Raw genomic sequence first — 23,030 nt, 5'->3', positions numbered from 1 at the left:
AAACCACTCCTTAGAGATGCTAGACCTGATGAAATCAGACCTCACAATTAGATTGGATGCAAGGAGAGAAGGATGTTGAGAAGCCTAGATTTTATAGAAGATTTGCCAGTTTGTACTAATTTACTTTCTGAACATTGCAGGACTGGTAGATAAAATCAAGTGTCTTTTCTTTTTCATTACTGTTTTTCCTGAATTGATGCACTGATCCCAAAAGATTTTGTAATCAATAGAGACTCTTCTTTCACATGAGAATTTCCATGGGGAATGTAAAATTAGCTTGTAGCTAAAAAAAAAACAAAAAAAAACACCCCAAAATCAAAAAACCCCAAACATCCATAGCTTTTGAGTTTCTTTACAAAAAGTAAGAAACCTTAGCACTTTTGTGCTTTCAAGCTGATGAAAATTGCTCCAGAATAGTTTGTCCTTATACTACACTGTAATTGTTTCCAATTAAAATCATTAACAGAATTCCATTGTTTCATAAACATTACAAGTGGCATTGTTTTGTCTATGATATGCTTTGTTTGGTCAAGGATCAGTTAATGATAAAATGGAGATGCAATTCAAGAAGGAAAGCCAATCTTCTTTTACTATTCAGATTTTTAATATATGTGAAAGTTAACAAGCTAATTTTAAATATTCCTCTAAAATCTCTTGTTTTATATGAGATTAATAAAGATACTACATTAGTTACTATTTTTAGTATTGGTAACTTTTAAAAAATGTAATTGCACAATAGAAATAACATCTCAAACAATGGTTTCCTTAAATAGATTTTAAAATATTTAAATGATGTAGTTTAAATATGATAGTTAAATAGCAAATATGCTCAACTGGATCCTTCTACATATTCGTAGTTTAATAACATCGTAAGTGTAGCCCTTGCATGCCATGAAATTGGATTAGACTTGAGGACATTAAATTGCATTCTATAAATGCTGTACAGTCACAGAAAGTTCACAAACTAAGCGTAAGTCTCCATAAATAATTTTATATCAGAAATGTGGACTAAAAGAAGTGAAAAAGATAATTTAAATTGAAAATACAGTACTTAATTTAACAGTGACTCTGGTGTAGTTAAATACAGAAATTAAAAAAAATAGACTGAGAGTTAGTGCACTGGACCTAAAAGGATTATTTCAGAAGCTTTTACATAAATCTGTGATAGAAATACATTGAAGAGTCCAAAGATACAGAACAGAGTAATCAAGATAGTGATGGTAATGTAAAAGGATGTTGGCTGGCTGCTTATAGAGGAAGATGCAGATATGCCTGAGAATAAGTACATAGCTAGGTGTACGGAATGAGTCGGGGGGAAGGGGAGGTTTGTGAAACCTCAGAGTTACAACCCTTGGTGACTATTTCAAGATATAATTATTCCTAGGCTAATAGGAAGTTCCCTCCAACTGTTTTTAAGCTCATGTTTTTATTTAAAATGTGATAATTAAACAAAGTGAGAAAGCCTATTTAGAAAGAGTAATTATTTTTATCTGGGTTTTTTTAAATCCTTAATCTAGAAAACATTTCCTCGATATCACAGACAACCAATTCTATGCTAGTTCTTTACTGATCTCGTCTGTTTAGTGACTTAATAAAAAGCTGTTGGCTTCTGCACCAGTCAGGGTTTGCAAGATACAGTGTTTTCAACATCTGCTAATACTAGTAGAAATTTCCACCACATATGCCATGTCCTTTTGTGGAATCATTCTCTAGAGAAAAGGGGTGCGCAATTTCCTACTTTATTTTTTAAAAAAGAAATGTTGTGAAACCTTTTAATAATAATTGTCGGTGCATTTTTGTATCTTTCTGTCTTTAAAATTGGGGTGCAACACTTTAAAATCTACTTTCCTCATTCAAGGTTCTTGTTAACATGATTTCAGTTAGATAAGCAATAAAGGAAAGATATTATCAACTGTGAAAATATACAGCTATAAAGTTACCTCAGCTAGATTTCAAGTTCATAATTCTCTGTTTAAAAGAAGAAAAAAGTGATACTGGTTTTCAAGTTTCTGATGCTGTGATCTACTGAGAAGAGAAACAAGATAGGTGTTCCTAAAAATAGAATGTGTAGCATTGATTTTATGTATTTTTTCAAGAGTAATGCTGGAGTATAAGTCATCTCTCAGAATAATGTTTATACTGAGCTATTTTTCCCAAGTCCTACAATTATATCCTTCCTTACTGTACTTTTTCAGTTAATTTCCTTACTTCCTCATTCCTTTGTTTTAAGTTGTTCCTTTATTATACTACTCAAGACTGCAGTTGTGGGACCATGCAATGCTTCTTCACCAGAATGATTTCCTTTTTTAGTCAGGATACTTCAAATCATTCAGTATATCTTGTGGAATCACAAAAAGCTAATGTGCACACGTGCATTTCTCACAAGATGAATCACAGAATCATCTAGGTTGGAAAAGACTTTGAAGATCACCTAGTCCACCTATTAACCTCCCACTGAGAGTTCTCAACTACACCAAATCCCTCAGCGCTATGTCAACCCAACACCTCCAGGGATGGGGACTTCACCTCCCTGGGCAGCCCATTCCAATGCCTAACAACTCATTCTGTAAAGGAATGCTTCCTAATATCCAGTTTAAACCTTCCCTGGCACTACTTGAGGCCATTACCTCTTGTCCTGTCAGTGCATTTACAGTCTGCACAGTATCTGAATTTTCTGCCTCAAGGAGACACACATTACTGGGAAGTGTTGTCTTTGAGCATCTGTTAGGTGTATAGTATACTCAGACAAAACACGGAATCCAAGCGCTGTTGGTTGAGTGTGTCTCAGGTCAGCTGCACTGACTGAAACTTTGTCATTTTGCTGATTTGTCAGCACTTGCACCCTAACACTCGCACCTGTTTTCATTACCCACAAGTTCTTTCAGCTCCATCAGGTCCATCAGGTAAGAAACACAAAACTTATTTCTTGATTCCGGGGTCCAAAGTTCATAGATTCCCTCTGACTAGCCTTCAGCCTTCACTCTTGCAACTCTCTAAGCAGAAGTGAATTTTAAAAAAAACGAAATAAAATGGAAGGGAAACTTCAGGGTACAAAGGTCAGTGCCACAGAGATGTCTTAAGCTTCAGCCCTGTTAGCACTGCCACTTTCTGTCCCTGCTGTTTTGCCAACAGTATTAGCACCAAAGCATTGTGTAAGTATCAATAGCCTTATTTACCTTTTAAGCTGTTTTGCAGAGACTGTTCATCAGACTTCTTCCAAGCCACACTCTCATTGGAAAAGATATTTTGTAGCCTTTTTCCAGTCCTGAAGACTGCATCCAGAGCTAGTAGGAGAGTGATACACCTCTCATAATTTAATGGCTGCTCAGTCATATTGGTTCATGAATGCATTGAAGGGAATTTAATTCTAGCCAGTCTATATGTGTCACCAGGATTCCATTTTTGCATTTAACCATGATATTCTAAGACTGCTGTACCAGTAACGTTGATAGATAAAATTATGCAACTCCGAGGATTGTGATAGAATAGCCATGGCAAAAGAACATACTATATGTAGCCTTTCCCTATATATTTCTTGACATGTACCTGAATGGATGTTAGGATTGGTGTCTTTATTTCTGCTTAGGGAACTAAGTGTTCATACTGGCCGGTAAGAGAAACTAAGAACATTTTAGACCTCTTACACAGCCGTGGTCCCACAGCTGTACCAGAGGGACCCAAATTAACCTGTAGTGGAGTTAGAGGTATTGTGCTTTTCACTGTGCAGCTTACAAATTCCAAATTTTTTTGGAACCTTTTAAGAAGTTTCTTTTCCGAAGATGCTTGAAAAAACAAAGCTGCGTTCAGGATAAGAAGGAAAGTCCTCTCATCCACTAATATCTGGTTAAAATGTACCAGACAAAGGATGAAAATAAATAATGCATTTTCTCCAGAAGACATTAGCAGAAAAAAAAATTTCTAATTTGCTAATGTGTTCTGGAGGGACATTAGCAGTCTGGTCCTTAGATGGGTATATGGTACAGTTTGTACTATACAGCATAGTTGTTTCTAGAAATGGAGGTGATAACATTTGCTTACAGTACTGAAATATTAGGATAATAAAAGTGAAAGCCAAGTGCAAGCAGTGGAAGAAGACTATCGTGGTACTGACTGATCTTCAGCAATGTTTACATTGGTTTGCCTTTCATCACAAAAGGAGGTAGTAAACGGGAAGGGTACAGAGAAGATAAATAAGGATGTCAGTTTTAAATTAGTTCCTGATGAGAAATATGTGAATAAACTAGAGTACTTCAGCAAAAACAAGAGATGACTAAAGAGGGAGGATGATAGAGGTAATTAAAATCATGAGAGGCATGGCAGAAGTGAATGGGCTGCTGTTATGCACTGTGTCTTAATAAAAGAACTAGAGGACATTAAATAAAATTATCATTATACCAGAGCATGGGTTCAAATAATGGCAGATTCTGGGAGGAAAAATGCAGTAAAATGTATTAAACTCAAAGATACCACATTTGCCTGTGGAGATCCTTGAACTGCAAGCCCCTGGGAGTTGAGAGAGAATACCAGGAAAGTACTGCACTATGCTTCCCTGTTCTTACGTTCTTTTCTTGTCATTCACCAATTCCTCATTGTCTGACCTTGTTGGAGAAAGAATGATAGTGTAGGAAGACCTTTAGTCTATTCTTAGTATGCCTGTTCTTATGAGATATCCTACAATTTGATGACAATGATGTCTTCCATTACAATTTTAACTTAGGCATCATAAAAAGATTTTATGTATTTATTAAATAAGATTACATAAATATTTATTATTTTACTTCTAAAGACAATTAAAGCTATACATAATCTTAGTTAAGTCCCCCTAAACTTTGGATTACTAGCTTTTTGAAGTGGTAGTCTTTCATCACAGAATTTGTTTAGGGAGTAAAATATCTCTTGGTCTTAAATTTTGATGTTTTGTGTAAGATTCTGCTGAGACCAATTAAGGTTATGACAGGTCTCTGTGAACTGGTGGAAGCCAAGATGCCTTCTGCTTTTATCACTGGCAAGAATTATCAAGTATCTTTCTATACATTTTCGTGGAAATGGAAGGTGATCCTTGCCAGTTATGCCAAATAGAATGTCAAAAAGATTGTGGCCATTGAGCAGTGACCAGTAAAATTGGTTATATTCGTAACTAGCTTTGAACTAATTATGTTTTGTAAAAGTTATGTTGGACATGCATCCCCTGCATACTTCCCTGATCCACATAGCACTGAAATCCACTGCATAGGAGAGCATTTTGTATTGAAGTGGCTGCTAAAGAGTTTCAACTCTGCTGGTGTAAACGCATCTTACCTTGAAAGTTAAGTTTGCCTGGTGTTCAGTCTTTTGATTCGATGCCTACATAGAAATTCCATTTACTGTAAGAATAACAAAGAATTTTTGTCTGAGAGTAGAATGTAGGGATATGTTGGCTTCATTACTATCAGTGGGTTAGCAGAAAAGGAAGTAGGAGGAATATGTACATTGTTTCTGCTACCTAACATGGCCAGGATTTCATGTCTGTACCAGTGACACAGATAGATCGACACCATTATAAAATTTGGTCATGAACCTGTGTTCAGTTTTCTCCTAGAGCACTTATTAGGTAGAAAACTGCTAGGATTTCTGGAGGAGTATGGTACTCACATAGCATAATTCTAAAAAGTGAGACAACGTATTTTGGGCAAGGCAGAGTTTTGGAGACCCCTAAAAATGAAGACAAAAGCTGAAATCTGAATTTGATTAAGGTTAAAAGAGTCAGCATGAAAGCACTCAAGGTGACGTGTGAGAATAATAAGGAAGAAAAGGTGATTGTATTTTTATTAGATCAGAACGAGATTAACCATACCTTCTCAAAGAAGCAAGAGATGAGCAAACAGCAAAGTCAGGAGACTTGTTGAATATCTTAGCTGAGTAAGTAAAAAAGGATGTTTGAAATGGTGTCACAAAAAGTCCGAGATAACCACCATTACACATTCAGTGAAAGACTAAAGGAAGGATTTTCTAACATTTCATAAGCATTTTAATTTTAAATAGCTTCTTTCTTTATAACCTTTTAAGTTACTTTTCTTTGTGAAAATTTGTTTTTCATTTTCTGTTGAACATATATGAAGCCTTTTCAGACAGCTCTTTCCATAAAACCTTGGTCACCTTCCTAAAAACTGGTTAAGTACTGTCAGCATCAGAAAACTTTCGGTTCAGAAACACTATGACAGCTTTCTCAAGATACAGTCTTGCGCTTTGTATCTTTAATTCTCTGGAGGAATTAATATTTCTTTTGTTTGCTCAAATGGGATGTAGAAATTTTGGGCTTGTCATTAGCTAGGACAGAATATGAATTTGTTCCAAGACAATGTCATGGCTCCAAGATAGGTCATTCACCTGTTTCTGTGGAGAAATTAAGGGAGGCATGTTGCCAGACAGATAGATTTGCAAATAAGCTAAATGTTTTGTGTAGATACACACAGCCTTGTCTTACACAGGGGTGTGGTGAGGCTGTGCCATGCCTATCTTGTGTATTGCTCTGACCTTTGCTGTCAGACTGACTGTCTTAAGACAAGTAGAACCAATTCATGAATTTATTTTTAAGAAAGTATTTGCATAACTGTTATCTTGCAGTGTTCCACTAAAATTGGCTTAAAACATTAAAGCCTTGAGCACTGAAACATTTGTGGAGAGCACTGTATAACGAAAATCTGTGAAGTTTTTGTTAATGATTTTTAGTATTAGGGTTTTTTTAACAAAATATAGCAATCATGCAAGTCAAGAAATAAGTATCTAAAGAGGATTGAGCAGTATGCCAAGTAGCATTCACACTAGAGACAAGCATCAGTATGAGATCCCTTTTAATGCTATTTTTTATACTTATTCAGTCATCTTGAGCTATTATATTAAGCCTACCTATAAATATCAGTAGCTTTGCCTCAACATATTTTGTACGGTAGCAGTCCGAACAAACAGAGCCTGAAGGGGTGCAAGTGGTTAGGGAGGAGTTGCAAGGAAGAATGAAACTGGAGGGAGGTGCTGCCATTAAAACAATATGATACAAAAGGGTGAAGACACTTCTAAAAAAAATATAGCAAGAATTGATGACAGCTGAAATACAGTACTTGATGAGCTTGTCAGTGAGATGACAAATGTAAAGAAAACGTAAACTTGCAACATGATTTTTAGAAAAGTTCAGTGATAAAAAGTAGGAACAACAGAAGAGGGTGTTGATGGTGAATAGAGTTTGAGATGATGATGAGTAAGAGATTTAGTGAAAAGATGGTGTAAGAGAAATGGAAAATAGATTAAAAATTAATGATAAAATTCATAGAATATTCTGAATACTTTCTAAAATTAATTTTTCTTAAAGATCATTGCACATACCATGGAAAATTAAATACTTCAGGTTGCTGTTTAAGATTCCCTGGGTTTTGTTGTCTGCACTGTCATGGCAAGGAGAGAAGTTGTCCACAAGCTAAATTCACTGTTAACATACAGTTTATCTATCTCCTCAATATATATGTAGAAAACTTACTTTTAAAATTAATGGAAGACATTTTATGGTCTAGAATGTATGCATACTGTGCAGTTCGATCCATGACATGATCTCAGAGGGAGAATCTGCAGCTTCATTTTTTGGTATCAGTAATGAAAACTATATGGATCGCAGTCAGAACAAGTATGGTGAAGGGGAGGGCAGTTAGAAAAGCCAGTGTTTCATTTACTCACAGAGCTAGTTTGCACCCTGAAAACAAGGACATGCATTTCAATTACTGTATATTATTTTTATTTCATCTGTGTATTAATGTTATTTTATCATCCTTATTTGAATTTTGAAATAAAGTGGTTTTAAAGTAGGAGAGTATGTTTTGCTATAAGTAATTTTTAAAAGATGTTACATGGTGTCCTGCCTGTTTGGTACTTAGTTTGTTCTGGCTTAGGGGAAGAATGAAAAAGCAAACAAATAGTTCACTTGGTTAGTTAAAAAAATCTTATTGGCTGGCTGTAAAAACTCATTCATGGCTTCCACAGTCAAATGGCTTTTACACTGTGAAATGTGAGATTAATTACTCTTTAGTATGCATCCCAGTGCTTAAACTAGTCAATTAGCTTGTATTTGTGAGTATTGATAATTATGGAATAATCACAGATGTTTGGAAGAGCATGTTTTCTAAGCTCATTCTGCCCTCCCACAGACCTCTTGCTTCTTGAGTCATTTGCTTACAGGGAAATAAACAGCCCAAGATACAAAACAGGAGTTGTTCTAGTGAATTTATGAGAGAGACTGGGCACAGGAGTCACTGAATATAGATTTCATATTTAATAAATCAGTGAAAATGTTAGTTATGCAAAACAGTCAATATAAAATGTGTATGCATGCATTTCATGTGTCTTTATGGATGTTTTTCATTAATTTTAAAAGCTTTTTCTTGTTTTCTTTTCAAATAACCCAACTCTTTGATAAGATATACTATCTTGCTTTATGGTTTGTGTTTTAATCAGTAAAAGCTGAATTGTTAGTTTATAAAATAGCAAGACATATTTTAGCCTTCACACATTTTTACAGAATCACAGAATCACCTAGGTTGGAAACGACCTTGAAGATCACCTAGTCCAACCATTAACCAAACACTGACTGTTCCTAAGTACACCATATCCCTCAGTGCTATGTTAACTTGACTCTTAAACACTTCCAGGGATGGGGACTCCACCACCTCCCTGGGCAGCCCATTCCAACGCCTAACAACCCCTTCTGTAAAGAAATGCTTCCTAATATCCAGTCTGAACCTTGAGGCCATTCCCTCTTGTCCTATCACTTATAACTTGGTTAAAGAGTCTCATCCCCAACTCTCTGCACCCTCCTTTCAGGGAGATGTAGAGGGCGATGAGGTCTCCCCTCAGCCTCCTTTTCTCCAGACTAAACACCCCCAGTTCCCTCAGCCGCTCCCTGTACGACCTGTGCTCCAGACCCTGCACCAGCTCCGTTGCCCTTCTCTGGACACGCTCGAGTCATTCAATGTCCTTTCTGTAGTGAGGGGCCCAAAACTGAACACAGGAATCGAGGGGCGGCCTCACCAGTGCTGAGTACAGGGGTCAGATCCCTTCCCTGTCCCTGCTGGCCACGCTATTGCTGACACAAGCCAGGATGCCATTGGCCTTCTTGGCCCCCTGGGCACACTGCTGGCTCCTGTTCAGCTGTCTGTCAATCAACCCCTCCAGGTTCCTCTCTGACTGGCAGCTCTCCAGCCACTCCTCCCCAAGGCTGTAGCGCTGCTGGGGGTTGTTGTGGCCCAAGGGCAGCCCCCGGCATTTGCCCTTAGTGAAACTCCTCCAGTTGGCCTCAGCCCATGGCTCCAGCCTGTCCAGGTCTCTCTGCAGAGCCTCCCCACCCTCGAGCAGATCAACACTCCCACCCAACCTGGTGTCATCTGTGAATGGACTGAGGGTGCACTCGATCCCCTCGTCCAGATCATCAGTGAAGATGTTAAACAGGAGTGGCCCCAAAACCGAGCCCTGGGGGACAGCACTCGTGACCGGCCGCCAACTGGATTTAACTCCATTCACCACAACTCTCTGGGCACGGCCATCCAGACAGTTTTTTACCCAGCAAAGTGTGTGCCCATCCAAGGCACAAACAGCCACTTTCTCTAGGTAAATGCTGTGGGAAACCATGTCAAAGTCCTTAACTATTTGGTTATTTACTTAATATTCAGAATGTCATTGTTAACTTATGGCAGAGACACTATATTTATGTCTTAGAATTCAAACTAATGGTAGGAACATGCAAAAAACTTCAAATATAAAATAGTCCTCACTGGAATCCAATGAGCTGTGTTTGAATGGAAAAAAAATCCCATCTTCATTTGCTGTGCAGAGTAAAACTGTCAGTTCTCTTTGTCAAGTGTAATTTTGACTGCATTACATTTACACTATTTCACAGAGGAAAAAAACTTCAAATGAGAAGTTGCCTCCTCTCTGTCCTGAAGGCCTGAGAGGTGTTAACTGCAGTAATTATCAATAAAGGGTCCAAAAAAAAGCTGAAGTACGGCTTTTATGTATGATGTATAGTATATAATCTTAAATCCTGGTCTTAATTTGATTACATATTTCACAATCAACTAGGTTCGAAAGGACCTTGAAGATCATCTAGTCCAACCATTAACCTAGCACTGACAGTTCCCAAATACGCCATATCCCTGAGAATAGCTACCAAAAAAATGAATAGATGATCCTATTTATAATCTTGAAAGTAATATAGAAAGCAGTATGAAATAAATATTTGCAAGAATGTAAATGCTATAAGAACTTCAGTGAATTATTTTGGGTAATTTAGCAATTATCTTTTAATTGCTAAGTGATTTCTGTTCATTTGTGTATATCTCTTCCCAGATCCATGTAGGATTTATAAAGTTTTAAGGGAGTAGAGATGATTCTAGGTAGAAGTGCCAATATTTATGCTGATACTGATCAGCAAGAAGCATTATTTGCATGGTAGTTGGTTCTGAGGACTGCAGTTTTTATAAACTTTTTACTTCAACAGATTAATTGTATGTCATTTAGTAGCATTACCACATTTTGGGATTTCTGCATAGTTTTATATATAGCTCGATGTTCTTTTTCTTATGTCAAATGTCCTATGTTCTTTTTCTTATGTCAAATGTCCTATGAAATTCACGAAACAAAAAGCTGGTTGTAACAGTGGTGAACACTCTTTCCTAACAACTCTGCATTGTAAAAAGGAGTGCCCTAATGCAATTGAATCTTGTGCCCCATATGAAAGGATTCAGGACATGGTTTTTCAGATTTTCACAGTAATCAGTTGCTTTTCTAGACCCTTTTCAGACAACATTCTTTGATGTCTTGAAAAGCAGTTACTGTGTATTCCCCATGAAATTGCCCAAATGCTGCTGATTTGTTCATATACAGAAGGACTCTGTATTCTATGCACAGTGAGTTCAATAAATCACATATTGTGCATGTGCAAATAACTGCTTACACAGAATTTACTTTTCTGATACTGTCACACCTTTCCACATTTAAACCGAAAGCCCTGTAGAAGTCCTATAGCTAGTAAGGTAGACATCATAGTGAATATAAAAATGGTTTCAAATAAGGATTATGTCCAGCTTAAGTACATTTTACATCCAGGTTTTCTAAAGCCCAACTGCTAGCAGAAAGCAAGACTTGGATTTTGGGAATGGAAAAAGAATGGAGAGATGTTTAGGCCATCATGTAAGTTTAGTCACACATGGTTATAAGGTGCTGGCAGCCAGTGGAAGCCCGTAGGTGAAATCAGAAGGGCAAGAGCCAAGAAATATTCAAAGACAGCAGAGAAAAAGTGACAGGAAGGTAGGATTAGGATAGTGAGGGAGGTTTGGGAAGGTGATTGGACTTGGCAGTGAGAAAGGCCTTGAAAAGTGGTGGTAGAAGTTTTAGCATAGGAAAGCTGGAGGTTATGGTGTGCATTCTGAGATAAGAGGAGTTTGGAATTTGAGAGTTTTCTCTAGAAAAAAAGAGATTTTGACTTCTGTGACAGTATTTGTGTGGAGCTGAAATGTCTTGAGACAGGAGGCTAGGGAGGTTCAAGCTTTTCATGCAGCAGGAGGACAAAAACTAAAACTCTGGATCTGAGAAGGGTGGTGATTGAGTGGCCTTCATTTGGGGAACTGGATGCTTCAGGGACTTGAGTTTGGTGGAGGGCTTGAGACTGAGTTAGAGCTTAGGACATCAGAAGTCAGTGGGACATGCCTGCAGTCATTCACATAGGATAAGTGCCATCCTCTCATAAACCTCTTTAGCAATATATACATTTTTCTTTGTTGGAAATACAGATCTCACAGCTTATTTTAACTAGCAATCTTTCAATTTAGTTATTATATTATTAGCATAACCAGAATATGATGCCACATGATGTGCATGTGGGGGAAGGCTGGTGTTTATGCAAGAAGTTCCAGATGATATCTTGTTTGTGAAAGCAATATAAAAACACTTTATCCTTGAAAAAAGTGCAGAATTCTGGGAAATTTTGGTCCATTTATCTATGCTGTCATCAGGTCTGCAGATGACAACAAATTGGATGACCTATTGGTAGACTCAGAGACCTCATTGCCCTCCACAGCTACCTGAAAGGAGGTTGCAGAGAACTGGGGATGAGTCTCTTTAACCAAGTAACAAGCAATAGGACAAAAGGTAATGGCACCAAGTTGCACCAGGGAATGCACTAGATGGCAAGTATGATGTAAAAGAGCATGTAGCAAACTACATTGGATTGTTGTTGGAACCGTACAGCAGTCTGTGTATTTCAGAAAGTTCATATGTGATTTGGAAAAGTGATACATATACAGCTGATAAAGTTCATCAGTGGTACTAAATGATTCACTTTACTGGTGATAGTAAATACTAACTCAACAGCTAACAGTTCTTTTCATCAGCAACCTCGAGGACGAAACAGAATGCCCTCTGATCAGATATGTAGAGGACAACAAATCAGAGAACAGGTTGATAGACTGCAGCAGGGTGGCCAGAGAGACCTAGACAGGCTGGAGAAATGTGCTGAAAGGAACCTTGTGAAATTCAGTAAGGACAAATGCTGAGTACTGCACCTGGGAAGGAAACGTCCCTGGCAGTGGGACAGGTTGGACACTGACAGCCTGGGAAGTAGCTTTGTGGAAAGGACCTGGGCATCCTGATGGAGAGCAAGCTGTGCATCAGCTGCCATCAAAGGAGGCCAACAGCATCCTGGGCTTTATGAACAGCCTATCTGAACAGCAGTAGATGTGGGAAGTTTTTATCCTCTACTACTCAGCAGATGACATCTAAAATACTACAATTTTGCCCACCCCTCCAATACAGGAAAGACAGCAGTAAATTGGAGCAGGTTTAGCAGAGGGCCTGGAGCGCCTGACCTGTGAGGAGAGTCTGAGGGAGCTGGCTTGTTCAGTCTGGAGGAGGGTAGTCTTTGAGGATGATCTCCAAGCAGCCTTACCATACCTATAAGGAGACCACCAAGAGGACAGACCAGCTGTTCACAGTGGTGCATGGCAGGAGGATGAGCGATAATGGATATGAGAGGTTCAGACTGCAAGTAAGAAAAACACTCTGTGATCACAGTCAAGTGGAGGAGCGGTTACCCACAGAGGCTATGCAATCTCCATAATACAGAATACTCACTATGTTGAGTTTTAAATTAGCTATTGCCACTTAAGAAAAGAGATCTGGGTAATACTGTGATTAGTTTTCTGAAAACATTCAATACGCAGCCATAGCCAAAATATAAGCAGGAATTATTAGGATCATAACAAAATGGAAAACATGATGTCATTTTCTAGGTTTGTGGTGATCCCACATTTCCAGTTTTGCATATAATTTTAGATTACATCGTCTCAAAGAAGGATAAAGCGTGGTGAAGCATAATGTGTAAAGGATGATCTGAAATATGGAAACTTTTCCATATGAAGGAAATTTACAAGTTTTTTGTTTGTAAAGGATATTACGAAAAACAGATACAAGAGGTCTGTAAAACTACGAATGGCATAAAGATGTTTTAGGAAATATTGTTCACTGTCTCTCAGAGGCATTCTTGCATTAGCAATTATATCAGCCATCACAGATAGTGCAAAAAAAACTGGTGCTGAGGGCCAGATGTCAACATTTGCATTTTAGGCAACAGGGGCAACTTCCAGTCCAAGGGCTGAATGCCTATTAGTGGTTGAAGCATATTACTGGAACATATCAGAGCTCTTGTAGTGTATGTTCTGATATAGTTTCACCTTAAAGGAAATCAATTTATTTCCTATAAGTCTACTCCAACAAAGGACACAAAGCATAGTAATTGGAAGTGATAGGAGATCTTGTTCAAAAGTATGAATGGACACATGCAAGGAAGGAAAATCCTATCAATGCCATTTTAACACACTGTTCTGGGCACAGTTTCCAAAGCACAGGGTCCTAAACTGCTGGGTGCTGCAAGGACACATATGGGAAGATATCAATCTGTATTTGCCTTTTTTCCTATAGTCTTTCAGTAGCTTTATCTGCTGCAGCTCATAATCAGAAAGATGACACTGCATCAAAATGACCTTGGTACATCTGATTACCTAAGAACACTTGTTCTTAGGTAATTTAATTTTACGTGAGCACTTACAATGTAAATGGTTATTATAGCTTGCATGGTATTCATTTGGGCACATTTTTAGAATGAAATTTTCCATCTCATATCTTACATTCTTTAGTCAAAGCAAAATGAGGTCAGTCAATTTATAAAATTGGGAGAATATTTTAAATTGTCTGTAGTCTTATTTTGAATATTACTACTACCTCAACAGGAGGTTGCAAAAACTTTGGTAAGGACACATGCAACAGGTATGCCTATGGTGAATATCCTTTTTTATTTGCACGCTTTGCTGGGTATAAAAGTCTGATTTGCACAAAGCATTGTTTTTATTATCTAGTAGCAGGTTTCCACTAACAGTCTGTCAGACTGTTGGCACTGTGCTTCCATGCGCATGGGATTTGAGTGGAAATTCTTGTTCAGGGTATAGAAACACAGGCATGCACAAAAAAAGTTAAGTAAAATATATGTTTTAACAAATACATGACTGTGTATAAATTATTTAGGGACTTTTCATCAATGAGATAGGGTTTATTTTATACAAAGGAGCAAATAGATTAGAAGTGGCTTGAAGCTCCCTCAGCTATTCTGTTTCATAATACAAACCCCTACTTTGTGTTGCTGTACAGTTTTTGAGGAATTCTACAGCTCTCAGTTTTTATCTGTAGATGGCTAGAATCAGATGCAGAGACATGACTTATTTCCACTCCAGCTGTAGAGACAGACATCTAAAGGTATTTTTCATGTCACAATTTGTTAAAGACAGTAGTTACAGGGCGGATCATAGAGTCTGCATTAACCTTTGCACACAATCATACAAGGTTTCTAAATCTGATCATTTGTTTCAGTACTGTACACAAGTTTATTTGGTAATATACTTCAGGGAAAATAAACAGTTACTCTTTGTCAGCCTCTGTTAGGTTGTAGAATTTGGTTTACATAATAGTTGTACTACTCACCTTTTCAGATGAAGCTTAATCAGTTTACAGATGGTAAAAAAAGAGACTATTTCAACAATGGAATTGAAATTTGTTCCACATAACTGGCTGTCAACTTTGAATAGTTTTACTCGCATGCAGGGAAGCCACAGGGATTACACATGCTGTATAGTAAGCAGTCCCTGATTGTATATATACTTTTATTACAGTACCAACAATTTTTCTGTGGCTTTCTGTAGGAAGAGCAATTAGAGAATACTGAAACTGCTGTTCTTGAATGTAGAATGACTACATTATAAAGTCTAATCTGTGATAAACTCAGTGCAGGTTTGCTTAAGGTGAGTTGCACAGGCATGCAAAATGAGGATAATATGTGTTCAAATGTCAAAACTAATGTAGCTACATGTTTGCATAATTCCCTGATTATCACTGTTGATCCAAACCCAGCCTCTAGCATTTTGTGTTATATTTACTTTAAGTACAGAAATAAATAAAAAGAAAGCACAGGTAACAGTCCTGACTAAGACCCTCCAGAGATGATAATATACACTATATTTCACATGTAAAAAGCAAAGTGAATGATACATCATTAGTGATAACATTTAATGCCATTTGCAAATCAAATTTAAAAAACAGAGCATAACAACATATATCGAGGTTTCTATTTGAGAATAATGTTTACAAGTGTTAGAAAATAAATTTATAAATACAGATTTGAAATTGAGATAAGTTTTTAAATTAGTGTTTTTCAAGTGAATTGCATCTTGACAGAGGGATGTGTAAAGAGGACCAACATTTTCCAGGATTTTGTTACTAACTACTAATATTATTTTTCAGTAATCAAAGATACTGTTTTAAATTAATGTAAATTTAATTTAACATAATCTAAAGTATAGCTTAAAAACCAAGAAAGTACATATCACAGTTGAAACAGATCTTCAGCATCTTTAAGCGGATGTTTAACTCATGCACGCATAAAATTTTTTGATATTATAATCTAAAACTCTTTAGAAGCAAATGCCTGGAAATTTAAACTTCTTTTTTTTCCTAGAGGCAGTATAGCATATTTATCTGTGGGACAAATCTTAGCCCGCTTGTAATCACTGAAAACCATCAAAATACCATCACACTCTTGACTGGCATGAAGATTTCATGTATAGTTTCCAAAACATAATAAATAATGTTGAAGAGATTCTGATGTATACAGACCTAAAAACTTGGTATCTGTACATGACAAACTGATCCAAATTGTCATTAGAAATAAAAAATTAAAAGAAATGCAGCTGTGACTAACAGTGAGTGATTCTCCAGAGAAAGAATTTCTGTATCTCAGTAGTCTAGTCAAATTTCTAAGTAAAGCAATCATTAAATGAATACAGGAGGAAGAGTTTACCTTTGTAATTTGGAGTAAAAAAAAGTCTTCAATAAACTCTCTTAAAAAGGATACCAAAGAGAGAAAATACTTTTCTGTGGAAGGTGTGGAACAATTGTACTATAAAAGTTTGGGGCAAAATGCTAATTCAGAAAAAAATACAAAGAAACAATAAATACCCACCACTGAAAAGGAAAAATATTGAAATTCCAGCAAGGTCCTGTATTAGGACACTTTTTAAAAATGTTTCTCAGTTATAATACCTTGAGTAAGATCTGAGAATGTTGAAATGAAAATTACTGGCATGTGAACACCAGTTATACACAATTATTTGTATTAGTCAAAAACAGAAGACTGAGGAATTTCAAGGAGGCGTAGTTAAGGTAAACTAGAAGGCAGCACGGTAGTAGCTTAAAGCTGAGGAACACACGCTGAGGCACACTGGTGTGCAGTGGTGCATACTGAAAGAGACACTTCTTACCCACTTGGAGACACCAAAAGCCATGATGTCAGTGCAGGGGAAAAGAATCTGGGCAGCTCAGCAAAGACCCATTTTCCAGAATCAAAGAATGCATCATAAAGATTGAGAGTTACCTGAAAATGGAACAAAAATCTAGATCGGTATGACTGCGTTCCCTCCTTGTCTATCATCAGAACTGGACAGATCTTCTGCCTTTGCAGCACAGCTCCCAGCCTCTTTCCCGTCCCACCTCTGCTGTCTAATACAGCTGTACAAGACACTTCTTTAACCTCGTATCTTGAAATATGCAAGAACTATGCTCCTACAGTACTTCTCTTACGAAGTCAGGGGAGGAATGAAGAGGAAGGACCTTTTGGTAGGACCCCACTCTCAAGCCATTCTTGGAGTCACAGGATTTTTATTTCTGCTTGAAAGGCTGTGTTTGTATCTGCCCGTATATTTTTAAGGTATTATCAGTATACAAACAGGAGGATAAAAATTGAATTTTAACCTCATATGTATCATATAGAGACATAATATTAAAGCAAGGAATTATTTGGAAGAGTGTTTTGAAAAAAAAAATTTCAAATACTAGAAATAAGAATTCAAATGTATTTGCACTGTTGAACTATGTGTACACATCAGTATTTGCCTCAATTACTGAAGAATTCAGATGAGTAGACTTAGAAAATACAGATATTACTCAAGAGATTAATTACAGTATATGGAACATTTCACTTTTGGATCACTGAATCAAAATCAGTGGAAGAATGATCCAAAAGAGAGGTTTCATAGGTCTGGATAAAATAAGCTGATAGCATTATTGTATCAAATCCAAACAAACAAACATATTATTTTCCAAACATGAGAGACAGAGTTACCTTTTAAATCTCAAAATCAAGTCCACAAAGAGCTTCTTATCCAACAAAGTGAGGAAACCTAACAATGAGGTGTGAGATTTCCTCCTTCCATTTGTTCTGTAAATAACTGGGGGAAGGAGAGTTAACTTTTTTTTTTTTTTTACTCAATGTGATTGGTTTTATAAAGATTTTTATCTCCTAATCTGTTTTTCAGCAGGATTTCAAAGACGCTCAGGTACTGTTACAAGGAGGCATTTCCCACATGCTGCTCATAGGATGGACTACATGGACTTTGAGGATGATAGCCGTGGATGGCGATTTGATATGGACATGGTGATAATCTACATTTATTCAGTCAACTGGGTAATAGGATTTATTGTGTTCTGTTTTCTTTGTTATTTCTTTTTCCCTTTTTAGTCTGTAGTAATCACAGTTAAGGAAGGCAGAGTCATGTGAACCACAATAATTGAATAGAAAAACCTTGAAGAAGTCAAACTCTTTAATACTAGGTTTTTATAATTCAGAATTGTAATAGACTGCATCAAGCATGCTGTGAGGCTGATAATTCTTCTATGTGTGACAAAGTACTTGAAATTGGTTCCAAATATAATGTGAAATCCAGATCATACTTCATTCAGTGGGAGTTTTGTCTTGATTTTGGTAGAAACAGGATTTTTCCCAATATATAAAATAATTACTCTGTAGAAATATACAATACTGCTTGTTCATGGGGGATTTCTGTGTACTACAAAAGAATATGATCCATAGAATCTTTTTGGGGTCGACTCTTACATTGGCACACTTTTCTTACTCATTGGTGCTTCAATTCCTCACACATAAAAGCAATAAAGAATCTTCCCATTCATAGTCAAATCTTTTGGGAACAGGAGATTATAAGCACTGCAGTGTTGCACGATGCATTGTATAGACATTCATTAGAGCTATTTCAATGGCATAATCCAAATCCTGGGAAATTTTGACAATTCATACCTGTCAGCATTCTGCTGTGGGGATGTGCTGAAGTTTTGAGCCAAAAAGATACTGCAGTGTGCTGACAGTTCAATCTTTTCATGAAGTGACAGTCAGAAGGAATCAACTAACAACCCCAGGTTCTGCACATTAAAGGGACCGTTTTTGTGCAGATTGCCAGAGTAGCACTGCACCTTTTTTAACCCAACCAGATGAGTGTGTTTGGGTCCAGCAAGACAGCTAGTGGAGGGCAAGCAGCAGGCCTGCTGATTATGATGCTGTGAGACATTAACCCCAGTAAATACTGGAGAAAGAAGCATTCTCCAGTGTATATGTATATATATCAGTATAATTTTTTAATTGCTGTAACATTTGAGTGTGGGCTCACCAGGACTATGTTCTCCAGGGGGATCGTATAAGAGGACATAGTATTTATTTGCACCTTTCATGTGAAACAATTCTAAAGCACTTTATAGTTACTCTATATATAGATTGCTGAGTTACAGTTACAGAACTGCAGCCAGTTCAGCAATCATTCCATAATTGCTGCTTTACACAGTATTTTCAAATGAAAGTGAAAGAGCATCTATTAAATTATAGATAGGATATTGGAAACTATTTCGATAATCGGGTGCTGAAGAATGGTACAAGGTAGTTCAGGGATTTACTTTTCAGGAAGGTACATGGAAACCTTTATTTCTAAGGGTATGACCCTCCAAAATACACTGTGGTTTCATCGAGAAGAGTATGTCAGTATATGTATGTAGTCCCTCTGGTTTCAGGATTTGTGTGGGAGACCTGTGCTTTTTCAGTAGGTGGTGTACTCCCCTGTTCTAGCAGAGAACAAGGAGAAATGTGTTGTGGAAGGTGCCATCTGCCCGATATGATGAAATAGAATGATTTCAGGGGTTTTATTAAGCATGTGCTTATGCTTCTTTACTGGAGTAGGGCCAGCATGGTCAGTCTCTTATAGGCTATAAAGTGATCAGGACCAGAAACTTTCACTTAATCTGAAAAACAGCAGTAAATCAGCTACTAATATATAGTTTTCTTACAGGCTGCATAGAATAATCTCTTTGAGAATATATGTGTAGAATTAAAAATTACAAGTCTAATAACACTGATTGGACTAAATAACTTTTACCATCTTTTTAAATATATGCAAATTTAAGAAGATATAATAATTGAAATTCACCATCACAGTCATGGTTCTGACAGAAATGCATTTTCTGTAATAGCAGTATATCTAGTTACTTTGTCTCTACCTAAAGGTAATTGACTCCATTACTGGTGGCATATGCATAACTTCTTAAAAACTGCTAAAGTCATAGTCGAACATTTGGTGAATTTCCCTCTTTTTATTGATATAAACAAGTATTTTAAAAACTAAGGTTTTTAGGACATGGGGCTCATGTTTTGCTACATGCAGATATAGGTCTGTATGCCCAAATATTATCAATAATTCTAAACATTTTTCTCATCTATGCCAGGACTGGGATTCTAACTGCTATTTTTGTTGTGTCTCTAATCTTATGAATTTACTGCTCTTATCTCAACAGAGGGACTGATTCATCTATTAAGCCAAAATTGCTTCTATCTTTTGATCTCAGAAAATATTAAAATAAAAAGATGTTATGAAAAAATACTTTAACTTAGCTGACATAGTCTGAAATTCCAGTAGTAACATAATTTAAAATTATTTAACCAGAATATCTGAAAAGCATTATCCTTAAGTAAATATTCAAAAATATATTGAGACATAGGAAACATACTGTAAGCACTAAGTAATATAAGTAAAAGTTACTCACATCAGTTTTAAAAGCATGTTACCATGGTTTTATTCTGAAAAAGGCAACAAAAGAGAGTAAAAAATCCAATGCAATTATTGGCCACTTTTGTACATTTATAGCAAGAATTGATGACTAAGGGTGGCTGCATTTTCCTAAATTTAGTAGGAGTGACAAATTTATATGGCTTTTCTAACTGTGTTAGACCTTTCTTTGAGGCCTAAACAAGAAACTGTTTCTTGGGCTATATTGTTTTCCTTCATATTGGTTGTTATTAATTCCAGGGATAATTAATTCCAGGGGATAATTAATATTAAAAGGTTACAAATGTACATAATGAAGACTGTTGCAACTCTGATACATCCTTCATAGGAAAACACCTATAGAGTGGAGCTACTTTTTTGTCCTTTATTGCTTTTTTGAGATACATGCTTTTGTAAAGTTACAATAAAAATTCAAAGGCTCAAATCTGGTTTTCCTTGAAGTCTGCCTGTAAAATGCTGTTGATATTGGAGCAAGAGCAGGTCCTTTGTAAGCAATTTTCTGGTTGAATTGATCCTGTTCTGCCAGGTTGTCTTTCTTATCTACAATAGTATTAAAATGTTTGTAATAAAATTTGTTTGTAACATTTTGCACTCATTTCACTAGATTTTGCTTGGTGGAATTAAAATTTAATATTTTTTTCAATCAATATCTTGTTTGTTGTACTATTTATTCTGTTTCTGCTCAGGGTTCAGCTAGGGTTTGTTGAATTTTTTTACTACTGTAATTAATTCTTTTCATACTAGCAGCCTTGAATTTGTTTCAGTACTTTTCCATGAAACAGTCAGCTTCTGTCAGAAATCATCCTCGGGCAAGGTGTGGATCTTAACACATTCTGGTAATGAAGAATACTCAGTCCTGGTGCTGTTAGACCAGTTAACTGTTGAAGGCAATAGAAATCCAGGACAAGACTAAATTTAGCTTTCACAAGCAAAGGGACTTTGTGCACATTCAGAACTGTGTGAGTTTCTTGCCTAGCAGTGCGTATGTTTGTAGCATTTCTACCTGCCCAAGGTCCAGTCATATTGCTTTCCTTACACAATTTGGAAAAAAAAATTCCCAAGCAATAGCTGCACAGGGAGTAGCCACTGTGAAGCAGAATAGATTCTTTCACAGCTGTGTGCCTGCTCACAGAAGCTGAGATCTAAGTTAAGCCTTTACCAGTATACTACATACACATGTGAAATATTTACCGTATGTCAACAACAGCATTATCAAAGTTGCTGATACTGAGATGGAAAAAGATAATAAAGAAGCAGAGTTCAGACTTATATGCTTATTTTTAGAGAAAAGTAGTGAACCTCTGGGAGGAATAGTAGCTATTATAGCTATCAAGTGACAAGTAACCATCTTGATGGTGTGTAGTGTTGCATTTGTGTATGTGTCTTCAGCATCTTTTGTCCTTGGCAATCCTGACCACTTCATAAATGTGGGATGCACAGTCCCCTCTGGGGAATTCCAGGTCTGTACAAGGGGAGTCATAAGTAGATGAAAGAGACAAAAGTGGGACATCAAGAGCATTCTGCTGGTTCTCAGCCCTGCACACAGGGAGCTGCTGAGAGAAAGGAGGCAAGATGAGCTGTGGAGTGCTCTGGGCTAGATGTGGAGCAAGACAACAAGCTCTCTTTAGAGATGCCCTTTATTTAGCAGAAAGGACTAAGACAGACAGTGATAGCAGACAGTGGACTGACTGAACAGTCAAGCTGTGGGGGTTTTGATCAGTGGCACAAAGTCTACCTGGAGGCAAATTACTAGTGGTGTACCCCAGGGGTCAAAACTGTTCTGAATGATCTGAATGCTGGGGCAGAGCATACCTTCAGCAAGTTGCAGAGGTCAAAACTGGGAGGAGTGACTGATACACCAGAGGGTTATGCTGCTGTCCAGTGGGACCTCGACAGACTGCAGAAATGTACTGAAAGGAACCTCATACACTTCAACAAGGAGAAGTGCAAAGTCCTGCACCTGGAAACCAGCCCCATGCCCCAGTACCTGCTGGGGGTTACCCAGCTGGAAAGCAGCTCTGCAGAAGAGAACTTGTGGACACCAAGTTAAGTATAAGCCATCAATGCACCCTTGAATCAAGACAGCTAATGGTATCTTGGGCTGCATTAGGTGGAGCGTGACCAGCAGGTCAAGGGAGGTGATCATTCCCTTCTACTCAGCACTGGTGGGGCAACACCTGGGGTGCTATGTCCAGTTCTGGACTCCCCTGTACAACAGAGATACTGATCTACTAGAGACAGTCCAACAAAGGGCCACCAACATGATTAACCTAAGTCATCACACAAGATTTACCACGTTGAGGACTAGAAAAAGTGGATCCTTCAATAATGGGCAAATAAACCAGAAAGTTCTGAATAGAACATTGTGGTTTCCCTTATTAACATAAGTCAGTGCAACGCTGGAAGAACTTGGCCCACATTTGTCCATTTCTGTTCTTTCCTATACATATCTGTAATTCCCTGGCTGGAACAATTTTTTTTTTTTTTTTTTTTTCTGTCACTGGTATCTTGAGAACC

At 37.2% G+C, this 23,030-nt stretch overlaps 1 protein-coding gene across 3 annotated transcripts in view; it reads left to right on the top strand.

Annotated features, from left to right (window-relative positions):
- The window catches only part of RNF180 (ring finger protein 180), an 86,944-nt gene extending 65,819 nt beyond the window's left edge, over positions 1-21,125 (top strand). For 2 of the 3 annotated variants that reach the window (XM_026865955.1, XM_026865957.1), the window contains exon 6: positions 17,928-21,125. In XM_026865955.1, the coding sequence (XP_026721756.1) occupies positions 17,928-18,130 (203 nt within the window). In that variant the 3' untranslated portion in view covers positions 18,131-21,125. The remainder of the gene's footprint in view (positions 1-17,927) is intronic. The other variant, XM_026865956.1, reaches the window with a different exon arrangement.
- Positions 21,126-23,030: the final 1,905 nt, after the last annotated feature.

The sequence above is a fragment of the Athene cunicularia genome, assembly GCF_003259725.1.
Source record: "Athene cunicularia isolate RWA chromosome Z unlocalized genomic scaffold, athCun1 chrZ_part1, whole genome shotgun sequence".
Taxonomy (NCBI): domain Eukaryota; kingdom Metazoa; phylum Chordata; class Aves; order Strigiformes; family Strigidae; genus Athene; species Athene cunicularia.
Note: the sequence above shows the minus strand (reverse complement) of the source record. Positions and strands in the feature narration are given on the sequence as shown.